This window comes from Coprinopsis cinerea, assembly GCF_000182895.1.
Source record: "Coprinopsis cinerea okayama7#130 chromosome 11 map unlocalized cont3.11, whole genome shotgun sequence".
NCBI lineage: Eukaryota > Fungi > Basidiomycota > Agaricomycetes > Agaricales > Psathyrellaceae > Coprinopsis > Coprinopsis cinerea.
Window position 1 is genome coordinate 1,384,107 of NW_003307534.1, and position 15,272 is coordinate 1,399,378.

General features: G+C 52.3%; 5 protein-coding genes across 5 annotated transcripts; 4 read left to right on the forward strand and 1 right to left on the reverse strand.

Moving 5' to 3' along the window:
• Window positions 1-726: 726 nt before the first annotated feature.
• CC1G_05524 (RNA helicase) lies at window positions 727-4,057 on the forward strand (the record flags this gene model as incomplete). The annotated part of the gene is made up of 9 exons (XM_001838919.2): window positions 727-1,193; window positions 1,246-1,731; window positions 1,787-1,849; window positions 1,901-1,947; window positions 2,002-2,374; window positions 2,423-2,995; window positions 3,051-3,337; window positions 3,398-3,622; window positions 3,687-4,057. 9 exons carry the CDS (start codon window positions 727-729, stop codon window positions 4,055-4,057), a joined length of 2,892 nt encoding a protein of 963 aa, XP_001838971.2.
• Window positions 4,058-4,389: 332 nt separating this feature from the next.
• On the reverse strand, window positions 4,390-6,105 carry CC1G_05523 (hypothetical protein; the record flags this gene model as incomplete). The annotated part of the gene is made up of 4 exons (XM_001838918.2): window positions 4,390-4,808; window positions 4,918-5,866; window positions 5,919-5,937; window positions 6,005-6,105. 4 exons carry the CDS (start codon window positions 6,103-6,105, stop codon window positions 4,390-4,392), a joined length of 1,488 nt encoding a protein of 495 aa, XP_001838970.2.
• Window positions 6,106-6,289: 184 nt separating this feature from the next.
• Window positions 6,290-7,321, forward strand: CC1G_05522 (hypothetical protein; the record flags this gene model as incomplete). The annotated part of the gene is made up of 5 exons (XM_001838917.2): window positions 6,290-6,453; window positions 6,508-6,541; window positions 6,599-6,638; window positions 6,690-6,780; window positions 6,836-7,321. The coding sequence occupies exons 1-5, from the start codon at window positions 6,301-6,303 to the stop codon at window positions 7,319-7,321; spliced, it is 804 nt and encodes a 267-aa protein (XP_001838969.1). The 5' UTR covers window positions 6,290-6,300.
• Window positions 7,322-7,634: 313 nt separating this feature from the next.
• On the forward strand, window positions 7,635-8,643 carry CC1G_05521 (hypothetical protein; the record flags this gene model as incomplete). The annotated part of the gene is made up of 4 exons (XM_001838916.2): window positions 7,635-7,799; window positions 7,851-7,884; window positions 8,017-8,108; window positions 8,158-8,643. The coding sequence occupies 4 exons, from the start codon at window positions 7,635-7,637 to the stop codon at window positions 8,641-8,643; spliced, it is 777 nt and encodes a 258-aa protein (XP_001838968.2).
• Window positions 8,644-10,999: 2,356 nt separating this feature from the next.
• On the forward strand, window positions 11,000-12,966 carry CC1G_05520 (FAD binding domain-containing protein; the record flags this gene model as incomplete). Its single annotated transcript, XM_001838915.1, has 5 exons — window positions 11,000-11,289; window positions 11,356-11,615; window positions 11,669-11,814; window positions 11,868-11,937; window positions 11,990-12,966. 5 exons carry the CDS (start codon window positions 11,000-11,002, stop codon window positions 12,964-12,966), a joined length of 1,743 nt encoding a protein of 580 aa, XP_001838967.1.
• Between the last annotated feature and the right edge of the window lie 2,306 nt (window positions 12,967-15,272).

Genomic DNA, 15,272 nt, shown 5'->3' on the forward strand with positions numbered 1-15,272 from the left:
CAATGCGTTCTTGTGTAATGTACATGACAGCGCTGCCTTTCATAGGGGCTCGGCAGCGCTCGGCTTAGGGGAACGGAATGAAACTCCGCCCAAAAGTTACAGTGGGCGCCAATCCCCAGATGTTTGTCTCGCAACGCCCTGAAAGCCGTTACACTTTACAGTCTTCAAGCTTCAACTCGGGAATTCAACTATCGAACCGGTATCTCATGGAACTAACAGAAGAATCTCACTCTCACCGGTTCGATAATGAACAACTATCAAGGGCCCTAGTCATTTAGGTTCTCGGGCCACCCGACGATTCTGGGTTCCCCAAACTCAGAAACCGTTCCAGATTCCCCTTCCAAGACCACGTGTTTACTCGAAAACGGGGTAGGAAATACAGGTGAGTATGCCGACGGTGGTAACTCCCTCGGCCAACGTGGGTTCGGCAGATTGCGAATCCAGTATAAAAGAAGCCTTCTCCCGATAAACGACTTTTCCTTAGCCTTTGTTGACGAACCTTTCTTAAAGGGACGGACACCAACCAAGGCCACTTCACTTTTTGCATCTGTAGCGACCACTACTATGGCGCCCCGCAACTGTCCCAATGTTCTCGCCTCCGGGATCTGCTCAGAGCGTAACTGCCCCTACAACCACTCCATCCTCACTTGTGAACCTTGTGGGTTCATCGCTCAGAACAGCCAGCTTTTTACTATCCATGTTCGGTCCAGAAGGCACAAAACGACGATGGAGGGAAGGAACCAGATCTTGCGGTGCCCTCTGTGTGAAGTCAACGTCGTCGGCCCTTCCTGGGACGAACACCTCGGTGGGACGAAGCACCGAAAGCAAGCAGTCAAGAACGGCGTGCCTATCGATGTTGAACCTATCACTGCTATCTCCACGGAAACCTCAACAGTTTGCGATGTGTGCAAGGCGCAGGTACCGAACCACTTGTGGAGTCGCCATGTTCAGTCGCCCAGGCATAAAAGCCGCGAGAAGTTCCTACAGTATCGCGCTGCCCTGGATGAAGCAGAGAAAGACAAAAACGGCCTAGTCGTGGACGCCGCAAAGGATCTTGGCTATGTCGACCCCGCTGCGGCCGGTGGAGGTCTGTCGTTCAAGATCGACATCAAGTCTACTCTGCCGTTTGGCAAATCTGTCCTTCTCCAGGCCAACTTGGCTTCGAAACTAGGATCTCGCCCTACAGTATCCGGGTAAGTTTCTCGTCACATGCTTAGGTCGCTCGTGTATTAAGTCCTTGCATAGATTCAGTGTGGCATCAGCAACGTTCAACACAGCGATCACGCCGAGGACGCCATGCCAGGTCTATATCCGTTTCGTACAGCGTTTTATCGGACGATACGATGACCGCCTAGAGCTGGTGTTTGAAGATACTCAGCTGAAAAAGAAATTCATCGTCTCCAGGCCCTTGAAAATCGTCATTGGGAGCAAGGCCGAACATCAAGCCCTTCAACCTGTCAAACCATACACTCCGCGCCCCAGGACACGCCGGGAGCCTGCACAGAACGTTGTTGAAGGTGTCCCACCACCATCATCCCACTCGATTCCATATATCGTTCGCCTCCCTCGAGCGGTCATCCCGACCAATCTTCTGACTGTTCTCGATGGCGGAGAGCCCTTGAGAAAGCAGATTGAGCATGTTCGGCGCATTTTCTTCCCTCGAGAGTTCTGCAGTGCCACCTATGCACGCCACTTCAAGAACCTGATTTGGATTGAAGAGCACAAGTCGGAGTACGTGTAGTGTTACCTCTTATAATTCTTCTGAAGTTGCTGAACGAGTCACTAGATCCGATCTGGAGCGCTACGACATGCGCGATGCTACCCTTCAAAAACACAACCGTTACTATTAGTAGGAGCACTCTTCCAGGCCATGGATCTTTGCTTACTGTTGCCTTTCTAGTCTTGCCATCCCTGGCCTCGCAGAAAAACGACCTAGCGTCCTTGTCGGTGAGCGACAGTCCCACTAGTCGTGAAGAAATTTGACTGATCTTTTTCTCTCAGGTGACAAGATCCTTGTGCAGAGGACCAATGCTCCCCCTGGCCACTGGTTCGAGGGCCATGTTCACGTTGTGAGGAAAGAAGAAGTGGCACTTGTCTTCCATACCAGCTTCGCAGGTTGGAGCGCCACCCAGCGATACAACATTCGCTTCAAGCTCAACCGAATCGTAGTCCGTCGCCAACACCAAGCCCTAGACTCCGCATTCGAAGAAGATCGTGTCTTGTTCCCTCGTTCCAACCACGTCAAGGCACTGCCTCCTATGAGGAACCTCCAACACTATAACCACCTTATTTCCACCAATGAACCGCAAGTGAGGGCTGTTGTGTCTATCGCTCGTCTTCCGGCCGGTTCCCCACCCTTTATCGTCTTTGGACCGTGAGTAGCTAGAGTTGTAAATCCGCGTCCAAGCTAACACGCTCCTAGTCCTGGAACTGGGAAGACCATCACCATCGTCGAAGCTATCCGCCAAGTCCTGAAGCTTAACCCTAACGCCAAAATACTTGCGTGCGCACCAAGCAACTCCGCGGCCGACCTCATCGCAGAGCGCCTCGCTGTCGGCTTGAACTCTGATATGCTGTTTAGGATGTATGCGCCCTCGCGAACGAAGGACCAGGTCCCGGACAAACTGTGCAATTATGTCTTTACCACGCCCGACAACCATTTCTCGGTTCCTCCGATAAAGACGATGATGTCCTTCCGCGTAATCGTTTCGACCTGCGTTGCGGCTTCCATGGCCTCGGGCATTGGTATCCCTAGAGGTCATTTCAGCCACATCTTCATCGACGAAGCTGGGCAGGCAACCGAGCCGGAAGCCTTCATTTCCATCAAGACCATGGCGGATTCTCTGACGAATATTGTCCTCTCGGGAGATCCCAAGCAGCTTGGTCCTATCATCAGGTCGCCCATTGCGAGAACGCTTGGTCTCGAGACGAGCTACCTCGAACGTCTCATGAATCTGGAGACGTACGACGAGCATGGCCTCGAATATGGATCACCGTAAGCTCCCGGTCTCTCACATTCATCCTATGAGAAACTCATGCATTTCTTTCAGTGTCGTCAAGTTGATCAAGAACTTCAGATCACACGAATCGATTCTCAAGTTCCCGAACGAGAAATTCTACTCTGGAGACCTCCAACCATGCGCTAACCCGGCCACCATCAACGCCTACCTCAAATCGTCTTTCCTTCCCAAAAACCCGAAATTCCCCGTGGTTTTCCACTCAGTGTCTGGTAAAGATGATCGGGAGGCTTCGTCTCCTTCGTTCTTTAATGTCGACGAGGTGTTGACCGTGAAGGACTACGTGAGGAGGCTGAAGGAGAACAGGAGTGTTCGAATTAGTGGGTTTTTATTCCTCCCTCTTCACTGCCCGAGCGTTAACCCATTTCCCTGTTCTTTAGGCGACAACGAGATCGGGATTATTACGCCCTACCACGCCCAGTGTCTCAAGATACGGGCGTCTTTGCGCAGTGTGGCGGATGGGATCAAAGTCGGCTCCGTCGAGGAATTCCAAGGTCAAGAGCGAAAGGTCATCATTATTTCGACTGTCAGAAGCAGCAAGGAGTTTGTTGACTACGATGTGAGACACACACTCGGGTTTGTTGCAAGCCCGAGGAGGTTTAATGGTGCGTACGCGGTTATCCTCTGAGTGGTGGTGGTAGGATCCTTTACCAAACCGTTTCGTTCTAGTCGCGGTTACTCGGGCACAAGCGCTCCTTATTGTCGTCGGTAACCCGCAAGTGCTGGGGCTGGACCCTCTCTGGAGGTCCTTCCTCAATTACGTCTACCTCAACGACGGCTGGACTGGGTCCATCGACATTCCTTGGGATCCATCTGATGATTCTGACGATGATGACGACGGCGACGATGGTCATCCGACCCTTCGAGGCCATGCATCTACGAAGAAAGGCGGCTACAGCGCTGAGAGGGTGCGTAGGGAAGCCGAGATGGACATGAACGCGTTTACGAGGCGCATGGAGGAGCTGGCGCTGGGAAATGCCGAGGACGGTGGGCTGGAGGACGATGCCAATGTTGATAGGCCTTGGAGGGACGTCGAGTGAAGCTTGAGCCAGTTCGACGTCCGAGTTAAAGTTGAGGTTTCTCGTCGCTGTCTTTTTTGTTGTTGTTTCGTGCCTCGCTGTCTTTTCTTCCTGTTTCGTACCTCTCTGTCGTTTTGCTTTCTTGCTTTCCGTAGTCGCTTTCTTCTCTTGCTTTCGTCCAGTCGCTGTCACGCCGGTACACACCGGTATACGTTGTAACATTAAAAATTCACTCGCGATTCATTCGCATTATACTGTACATTACTTAGTCAATCATGAACATTTGTCACAGTATTCAAGGTCCACGAAAAGTACCTGTCGCTAATGCAACGAACACGGGAACATGGTCATGGTCAAAATAGAACCTTGAGGGCAGCCGCCGCCGCGGCCTTGGGCAAGCCTCGCGTCTTGATATCCTCCCTCAACTTCCTGAAGTCCATTCCTCTCCAAATCCTCGGACGTATCGCCGTCATGTCCAATACGACCTCCTGCAACCCCCTAAACACCCCATCACGGGTCAGCGCCTCATCCAGCTCATTCCAATTGGGAGCCAGGATATCCTCCGTGTTCAAGTTCTCCCATTGGCCTTGGCTCCAGTAAATCTTGAAGTGGATGGAGCGGAGGCGGGGGAGAGGATGGGTAGCGGTCTCGAGGACGTGAACGAGCGTTTTGGGGAATGGTTTCGGCGAGGTAGGGGACAGTGTTAGGTAGGCTGGGATGGAGATAGACTGGAGAGTGTGCAGGGAGGATAGCTTTAATGGGTTGTCTTGCACTAGTTGAAGGAAGAAGGTCGTGTTAGTTAATGGTTTTGCGCAAGATTTTAGGGGTTGTGACGTCATTGTAAACACAGGGGCTTGCAGGGATGGTAGAGCAATACGCACTTTGAGAGAAAACCTCTGTCCCATATTTGAATTCGATTGCTTTGAGGTACTTGCAGTCCCGCGTGAGTGTGTCGACTGCCCAGGAGTCTATAAAGTCAAAGCCCCAGACCACGGCTGATTCGAGGTTGTCGAAGCGTATGGTGGACGAAGTGGGTCGCGTGACGGAATTCGAAGAACCTTCGGCTCCCTGAGGTGAGAGAGTTGTTGTGACGCCCCCCTGCTCGTCGGTGTCAGGGAAGAAAAGAGTCCTATCGAGGATTGAGAACGGTGCGGATCGATACCGCACGATTGCGATATTCTTGAGAGAGTCGATTCCCACTGTCCATGCATGGTGATACCTCTCGTCCTGCGTAGGAGTCTTGAACTCTACGGCTTCCATCTCTTCCTCCACTCCGTCTATGTAGAGTGACTGAAGCGACGGGTGGAAGCATTTCAAGAGAGAGCGCGGAACGCGGAGGATCCCGAGGTGCAAACTCGTCAACCGACCGGAGGATATGAGGCGAAGTAAAGCGTGTTTGAGCGACTCTGAGACTCGGACTGTCCAGGAGGTTTTGGAGTCGGATTTGATTACCAGCTTGTGGAGCGATGGGAGGCGGTCAAGAAGAGAAGATAGTGCTTCGCCATTGTCGAACAACTTCAAGCCGAATCGCAGGGTCAGGGTGTGGGCGTGTACTAGTAGCTGGGGTTGGGGTTGTGGCTGCAGCGGTTGCCTGGGGTTGGCAAGCCCGTCCTCGTCGTTGAGGAATGAAACGAGCTCGTCGTTCGAGCTGCATTCGATAGAGCCGTGTAGGAACCTGTAGGCCTGGTCTCTGCAGACTTTGCAGACCAGCGCTACGGTGCTCAAGGTGTGTTTCTCCTCAATTGAGGGCCCCCATCCGTCGAGCTTGGCCAGATAAGCCTTTCCGAGCTCGTCGATGATGCTCAGGATGATCTCGATGGGTAAAGTCGTCTGTGGTCAATGTCAGCCCGTTTCTGTGCTCGTTTTCGAGTCGACGACGTACCATTTGGGCCCCTGGCTGCCTGGATGGCGGTGGAAGGATAAGAATAGTCTGCTCCAAGACTATGATATCAGGTCATGGTCAAGCACGGTTCAGGATTTCGGTACAGGATCCGAGAATTGGGGATCATTCGTTCGCTCTTAATGTCGCCAGCTGTCAATAGCCTAATTCCAGTAAATTCCGAGTGCATCGTGGTTCAAACGAGGTCGTCGTCGCCGTCTCGAGCCTGGATTTCGGCTTCGTGCAGTCGTGGTTCGTGGTCAAGAAGGTCCCAGAATTCTCCACGTCAGTTCTTCGTAAGCGGCGCGTGTCGGTCAATTCCTATTCAGGCTTGACCTTAAGCTTGACGTTCTCGACAAACCACTACGACGACGAAGACGACAAAATGGACCAGATTGTCGCTGAACTGAAGAAGATACCGCCTGTGACACGGTTTATGACCGTTTCGACGGTCAGCTTGACTGTGCCTGTCCTTATGCAACTTCTGTCGCCGTACAGACTGTTGTTCGTTCCCCAGCTGGTTTTGAAGCACTTTGAGGTATGTCGCACCTTAAAAATAGTTCAAGAAATAGTGGCCTGACTATCTGTTTAGCTCTGGAGGCTGTACACAAGCTACTTCCTTGGAAGTAAGTAAAGAATTTGGCCACGAAGTGGACTCTGTGCTCACCAGGCGCGACCTACAGCTCCTAGCATCAACTTTATATTCGAAATGGTTATGCTCTAGTGAGTCTTGAAGTTCTGTTATTGTCGATAAACATATTGAACGTTTGCTAGTCGAAGTTCCGACCAGTTGGAGTCGGGCCCGTACGCTGGAAGGTCTTCCGATTATGCCTGGCAACTGTTCCTTGCGGCCGGTACGATTCTCGTGAGTTTCTTCTTCGATTCGGGCTTGTAGATCACCTCGTTGACCTTATATCCAGCTCGCAACCCGACCGATCCAGTCCTACGCCTTTCTTCACCCTCTCCTTGCGTGCCTCGCCTATGTTTCCGCCAACATGGCCCCACCAGGCTCTCAAACCTCATTAATGGGCCTAGTCACCCTCCCCGTAATCTACCAGCCCTATATCATGGTCCTAATGGACCTGCTTATGGCAGGACCCCGTGCTGCAGCCGAATCCGTAGCTGGAATCATCGTCGGACACGGCTGGTGGTGGTCTATGTGGGGCGGAGGACGTCTCGGTGATGAAGGCCCCTTGGCACAGTACGGACGCGCCCCAAGCTGGTTGGTGTCATGGTTTGGCGAGCGTAGGCGCCCGAGGACCAGTGGAGGCGGTGTGCGCACTGATACAAGCGGTGCGGCTGCTGCGTTGCGCGCTTCAGGGATCGAGGTCGTCCCACCTAGAAACCTCCGGGAGTCCTCGCCGTCAGGCCATTCGTGGGGACACGGTCAAAGGTTGGGATCCTGAGATATCTTCTTCCATTTCTTTCTTGTATTAGTACTATTGACATCCTTTCCTTGAATGGACAGAATTTGACGAGAAGATGAGTGCGGGTGCTGGCAAATTTCACCGAAACTCTTATACTCGGCTCTTTTTATGCAGAGGCGCCTGTTGATGAACTTGATGAACATTGTACCGACTCGCTACCGTGGCCAACTCTCGTCACTCGCTCACGTATTCACCGTGACTCCCGGCCCTCTGTCTCATGACCCAGTGCTTCTTTCCTCCCGTCGTTGAGCGCTGACCCCTTCACTCTCTTCCCTCTCACTACCGTGACACAATGCCTTCCGAGGTTGACCAGATTCATACCTGGCTGAGCAAACTTCCAGTCGTTACAAAGCTCCTATGCTTCACTACTGCCACTGTTACGCTTTCTGTCATCGTGGGGTTGTCGCCTCGTTATGGCTTCGGATACGATTATGAACTAGTCGTCAAGAACTACCAGGTGTGTCCCTCTGCAAAGCTTCAACTGACCGAGCGCTGACAGCCTCCGTAGATTTGGAGGCTCCTGACGAGCTATTTTGTTGGCAGTAGGTTCGCCCTTGGCAAGCATTTCCTATTTGCTAACCGTTTTCAGCGCCTAAACTCTAATTTTCGAGCTTGTTGCTCTCTAGTGCGCATTATTTTTGTCTATGTGAAGCCTTTTACTGACATGGTTATAGCCGCGCGGTCTATTCCATGGAATCGGGCCCATATCTCCGCCGCTCCTCTGACCTTGCGTGGCAGACCATCTTTGCCTGCGGTCGGAATCTTCGTGCGTTCCCTCTGGTACAGTGTTCTACTTGTACTCAATCACCTCACAGCTCGCCACTCGACCTCTCGGCACGGGGTACTTCTTCAGCGCCCTGCTCACCTGCCTCTGCTACCTCTCTGCTGAAACCGCGCCCATTGGGTCAACGACGTCGTTCATGGGCCTCATCACGCTTCCCATCTCCTACCTCCCCTATTGCATCGTCTTCATCGAGCTCCTCTCTCGCGGGCCCTATGGGGGAGCGCTCGCAGTCGCCGGGTGCATCGTCGGACACCTCTGGTTCTGGCTCATCTGGAAGGGCCGTGGCAAGATCGGTGTACTTGCACCATGGGGCCAGGCACCTGGGTGGTTTAGGGATTGTGGGTTGTTTGAGGGCGACGGGAGGGGTGGAGGGAGGACGTTGAATGGGGGTGGGCTTAGAAGAGAATGGAGGGCAGGGCAGGAAATTCATATTGGTGCCCAGGGCGCGGCCAGCTGCTGTGGTACTGCAAGCTCGGCGCATGTTTGGGGCTCTGGCGCTAGATTGGGCAGTAACTGAGCAGTGAGATTGCGGGCGTGCTGCTTTGGGCCACCGAATGTGTGACCGTTTGACGAGTTTTATCTAATTGATACCTTTCTTTGGAGGAAGCCTGCGCCCCCACCGTTGGTATCATTCAAGAAGTGCCCACTTCGTCTCGAAACTGTCAGCCAATGTGCGATCATGTAGGGGTGTGGCAGGCATTGTTAAATTGTTTGCATGGACTATCTTCTCTTGTGGCTCTGAACCCTCACTTTCACTCTTGATGTTGGGATGGCTATCTGGTCCACAACGAACTCCCAAAGGTTAGGCGCATGCATGCCGACCCGCGGAGACTAACGCCCGCCCAGTTCTCTTCCACAAATAAAAGTACAAGACTGCGAGCCTGGAACTTCGCTGGGTTTCGACTTTGAATCCCTAGAAAAGTGATCAGCCAAGAGTATGTATCCACAATATGTACGTAAAGGTCTTCCATAAGTAAGGCAAGGGGATATTGTACGGCATGGATTTCCAGGGGAACTTGAATTCAATGGGCGATCCAATGCAGTCGCTTAGCTCCCTTGGGTTCTTTCTCCGGCGAAGCTCTGGTCAACGTTCAGCGATTCATGCAGTAATTTGTACGCAGGGAAAGAGTCGAGCTGTAACTTCCAGAAGACGGCGCCGTCAGATCATTCCCTACCTTGTGGATAGTTGTAGACACTCGGTGGGATTCCAACCCATCGGAGTTCCTGAATTCTTCCTCTTCGCCCGCCCAAGCGCTTAGCGGGATATCCAAGAGTCGAGTCGATCCTTTTGATTCGCACTAGTACATATATATCAATAGGCGACGAGAGCGCTTGTCGCATCAAAGGTGCTTTTCTGAACCTCTCATCTAACTTCGTCATAACTCGCGGGTATGTTCTTATTTTCGCATGGGATCTTCATACGTGCCTAGCTGGGTTCCAGGTCCCAGCGACCGTGAATACATCCTGGGATTCCCTGGGCTCTACAAGTGCCTGCATCGGCAGGGAAGCGAGGGCCCGAGCAGAGCGCTGAGGCCGAGCAGAGCTACGAAAGCATTTTATACATTCTCCATTCAGTTCTGTAGAATGATATTTAACGGTAAAACACAGCCAACCTTGGACTTTGAGGATTTATCGAACTTGACAAACCACTGCATCACCGGAGGCCGACTTGCAAAAACCGACCGCCAACCAAGTGCAAGGTTTCCCAGGCCTCAAAGGGCAACTTGATACATGCCTTCATCTCTGAGTAGTCTCATGCTCATGCCACCACTACCGATATTCTCCAGATATTCACCTTCTCTAACCTACTGGTCTCTACATTCTCACTGGATTGACTTGGAGGTTCTGGGGAAAAGCGACAAGGAATTCATCTCCTTTCAAGAACCAGTATCTGAATCTTCCAAACAACGACAATGCTCTTAAGTCATAAGCTAAATCTTCCGCAAATGATAGTGCTCTTGGGCGCCTGCAGCTGATCCTGATGGTTTCGATGCCTTTCATCGGCCTGGCCATGGCGATAAAGGAATGAAATTTCGTTTTTCTATCATTCGGTTCCATGGGAAGCTCTTTCTGGAAGGGATCTTGGTCGGAGCCGGCGTGCGCGGGAGAGCCACTCGGCGCTCAGTTTTGTTTCTCTGAGACGAGGTCACCAGGTCCCTCCGACAGCTGACAGCAAGCGCTTGCTGCTGGAGTCTAGGTTCGGGCGCTAGAAGCAGCTGGACTGATGTGCTAACCAATTAACAGCAACCACCTCTCATTGTCAAAGGTTTTACCTCCTTGACTTGTCCTCTTGGCGCCACGGCCCCCCACCCGCGTGTGCGCCTCACGCGTCACCGACGATCGGCACGTCACCCTCTATCCACATGCGGAAAATGGGAAGGGAAAGGGGGTGAACGGTTGTCGCAATCGAACAAGCGATTCCGCGGAACCGGCCCTTGTTACAGCCCCAAATCCGAAATTTGCGCAATGTGAGTAGCTCTCTAACTTTGGAGAAAGAAAACCGATTGAAATCGTCCCAGCGATGCACCTTGGAGTGGTTCCACTCTAAAATCGCTTGAAAACCTTCACCGGAGTTCGGCATCGAGGATGGCGGAATGTGTAGGTCCTGCTGGTTCCTGTTCAGTTCCTGGTGCACACACCCCAGGATGGTTGCCCAAGCTTTGATGGCGGGCACATGTCGCGTCTTTGTCCTCGCACAGTGACAAAGTGACATCTGCTCCTGGGTGATCGCCATCGGAGCCTGACCAACCAGGACTTTTTTCTTAAAGCCCCAGCGCAACGGGGATGATCTTTATAAAAGGATACCGGTTGGTCCCCACAACCCACTCGCCCCCTCCCCACCGCCTCCCTCTTCCCTTTTACCGCCCGGGACTATGCTGTCCCTCTCCTCCTTCGTTAGGCTCGTTTCAGTGGGCTTGGTCGCCCAGAGTGCCGTTGTCGCTGCCCAAGGCTGGGGTTACTGGTGCAAGTGCTACCCTGGTGACTTCTGCTGGCCTCCCAAGAACTCGCTCCGATGGTGGTTGTTGAACCAAGCCGTTGATGGCAATCTACGGGAAGTGGTTCCAGATCCCGCTGTGTGCTACAACACGTTCCGGGGCAAGCCCACCTACAACGCCCAAGCTTGTCAAGAAGTGCGGGATAACTGGACGAACGAGCAGTGGCAGTGAGTACCAACTCCTAAATCTAGTTCGATCGAACGTCTCGTTAATCATCCGAAATCATTGTCTAGGACTGACCGCGAAGTGTCCAACATCTGGATTCACTGGACCAACACTACTTGCCTGCCCACCGAAAACCCTAACGATTCGTGCACCTTGGGTTACGTCCCCGAATATGTTATCATGGCTCAGAACAGGCAGCATGTCAAGGCTGGCGTTGACTTCGCTCGCATGAACAATCTCCGCCTCATCATTCGCAACACTGGTCACGATTTCATGGGAAGGTCTACTGGTTATGGCGCCCTCGCCATCAACACCCACAATCTCAAACGTGAGTCTACGCTATGGATGCTGATTTGGAATGTGATGTTAATGTTATCTCAGAGGTCACTTTCCATGATCGTTGGAACGGCCCAGGCGGTTACACTGGTAGCGCTGTCACCGTTGGCGCAGGAGTCCAAGGACGTGAGCTCTGGTATCAGCTTAACGCTCGCAATCCTCCACTCGCTGTCGTAACTGGAGAATGCCCTGTATGTTCATCCTGACAGAATTGCGCTTCCCAGACCTCTAACTCCCTCCGCAGACTGTTGGTTTCGCTGGTGGATTTATCCAAGGCGGTGGTCACGGACCTTTGTCAACGATTCATGGCATGGGTAAGTTCGTCATCGCTCTCTGTCCCGCTTCATATTCTCACTTTCTCCAAAGCTGCCGACCAAGCTCTTCAATTTGAGGTCGTCACCGCCGACGGCAGATACCTCACTGTCAACTCCCGTAACCATCCTGACCTCTTCTGGGCTTTGAAGGGTGGAGGACCATCCACCTTCGCAGCCGTCATCTCAGTCACCGTCAAGACGTTCCCGGAGGTTCCCTCAGCAGGCGCTACCCTCTACATTAACTGGACCCACACCGTGGATCAGGAACTCTTCTGGAAGGGTTTCTCTGCCTTCCACAACCGTGCCAACTACTGGGTTGATCATGGCATGTACGCCTACTACGAACTCTTCCCCTTCACCTTCAGAGTTCAACCCTTTGTCGCACCCAACATGAACGCATCACAACTCGCAACCGTCCTCCAGCCTCTCTACGATGAACTGGATGCCCAGGGCGTCCCTTACGAATCTAGCATCAAGGACTACTCCACTTTCTTCGACCTCTACATCGACTTGTTCGAAGATGAACAATCAGGCGCCAACGTTCTCATTGGTGGCCGAATCTTCACTCGCCAAGATATCGAGGAGCACGGTAACGACATTGTCGAGGCCAAGAAGGGCATCGTTAACTATGGTGTTATCGGTCATATCGTTGGTCCCGGCCATGGCCTCCCTTCAGCGGACAGCGCCGTCAACCCCGTCTGGCGTAATGCTACCTCGATGAGTATCACCATGTACCCCATGACTCCCGACATGAGCTTCGACCAGAAGGCCGCTGCCGAGCAGTTCTTGACTGACCACGTCGACGGTCCCCTCCGTGCTGCTAGCCCGTACGGCGCAGCATACGTCAACGAGGGTAACCTCGCGGAGCCCAACTGGCAAACCGCATTCTGGGGCACCAACTACCCTCGACTCCTCGACATCAAGAGGCGATACGATCCCTTCGGTGTCTTCTACGCTCGCTCCACCCCCGGTACCGAAGATTGGGAAGTCCTCGACTATGGAAGGCGCCTCTGCAAAAAGGTTTTCTAAATTCGGAGTTCGACTATTTTATTTTTTATTTACTTTGCTTCCTAACTGAATACCTCTTATTTCGCACATACCCTTCGTTAATGGATTCTACCTTAGTACCTATCTCCCACTGTACTCTCTGCCGTCTCCTTTCACCGGGGACGCGCAGAGGGCACTGGGAAGAGGTTGTAGTCATAGTAATTCGCATGTTCCATCCACACGTTCTTTTCGCAACTCACCAAGTCACTCCTTCTATTCATACTTAATTGCCAAATGTACATTCCAACCGTCTGTGTCATTCGATTTGGAACCAATGTTGAAACTTATAACATCGTGAGTGGCAAGAACTCCTTCAATGCAATGGCGACTTGAAATCGCTGGTCGGCAAGTGACCCCTGATCCGCCCTTTGAATTGAAAAACTACAGTCGATCTTCAAGAACAAATGGAAGGGGTCGGAGACTTCTTTGATTTAATCAGTTTTGGCGACGAAGTTGCAAAAAGTGAACGTTTGAGTACTGGGTGTGAAGCTTGAAGTCGTAGACCTCCATGTATCTTCGTGACATTGACAAACATACGTCCTTCGGCCAGAGAAGTTTACCTCGACCAACGACTAGTCGAGGTGCCCAGTCCACGGGGAACCACGGGGAATCTTCGGCGATTGAGAATCCAAGGCCTTTGAAGGGATCGCCAAAAGCGCCGGTCGTCGCGTTATCATTGGAGTCAAAGATAATCGAAGGTGGATGTTTGAGAGTCTTTCACATTATTCTGAAGGTTCTAAATTCGCATCAAGAAGCCTGAGATCCCCCGTTCTGGTCGAAGCTGCGAGGGATTTCCCGAGAGGCAACTAATCTGGCGGATCGCCTTTGGGCGCTTAAATTGTTTCAACTGATGAGAAGCTACGAGAAGCCAGAGAAGGGGATTGATAGACTTGTGTCAGATGCGAGAGTCGGAGGGACGGGGTCGATGGTGATTCCGGAGGACTGGCAGGTACTTAAAGTACTATACGGTGGTAGTAGGCGATTGCTCTGAAGAGTCCCGATACGAGCTCCTGCCATGGGGTGAGGTTATGGTGTTTGAATGTAGGGAAAGGGTTAAGTCGGCAAAGAAGGCGTAATGTCTTCGCCTGGAAGTCATAAGCTCACTGTCCGGACCGTTTTCGAAGTCGATATTCTCTCAACGGTGGGCCTGCCGAACCGCCCTGGCTTTCCATGAACGATGAGGGCTGGCCCGTCGACTGAGTTCCAATAAGTAATCATGACTTCCCTGGCGGTACGTGGCGGCAAACTATAAGTGGTATTTTTCGTGGTGCCGGTCCGTGAGGATTCCAGACACCTGAACGCACCAGTTAGCCGCCGGGGTTCAGAGCGAGACCTGCAACGCCTTTTGGGATAGCGCTGTGATTATAACCACCCTCTCAGGGACCGGAATCCGGTTTCTCATTTTCCATACCCGAATGGGAGTGACAGTTGAAGGTGATTCATAATCTACATCCTGAGTGCCGTCACCTGAGGTCGTCCTTACGATATGCACTCTCAACTGGGCTACATCCATATGCATCTCACCGCTCAAGAACAGAACTCATTTACAGGAGTTACACTAACTGATCAAAAAGAATGTCCCACGTGTACATACAACGCCCTCGGAAGCCAGATTGTCAGCACAACCGACGAAGGTGATCAAGAGACACGACTCCTTACACATGGCTTGTCGGGCGCTAAACGAGTTAGCAACGCCTAAGCTCCTTTTCCTCCCGAAGAGGTAGGAGTGATTGCAAGTAAGCCGGCTAGTGTTTGAACTGGAGAACACTGCCTGTCGGAAGCAGAGTGAAAAACGAGCGCCACAACATCACGACGACTTCCTTGGGAGTTCTAACTTGGTGGTGCTAAAAATCAAGGTTTGGAATTCTTCCCGCTATTCCAGGCAATGTGAGTGGGAAAGAAGAAAATGCTGGTCCCCGAGGGGAGAAAACATGGTGGTCCAATAGTCCTAGATGCGAAGAGTACGCAATGGCTGCCTGAAGGAACCAAGGTTGGAGCGACGCTGTGTATGTTTTCCCGGGTGGTCCGGAAAAATGGTGGATTGCGGATCGCAGCAACAGAGCAGAGTAGTCTCAGAACTGCCGGGATGGGAAGCAGAAGTAGGGAACACTGACTCACCCCCGGAAGCCCTCATTGTACCCGCCGTCCTACCGGTACGAGAGTGTGGGATGGACCGACCTTGAATAGGAGGTGGTGCTCTGGGCACATCGAAACCTCGTGTCTGACTTCTAGTCTGCCCGGCGGACTATCAATGGTATCCCTGACGCAAGGTATGGAATAAGATGAGG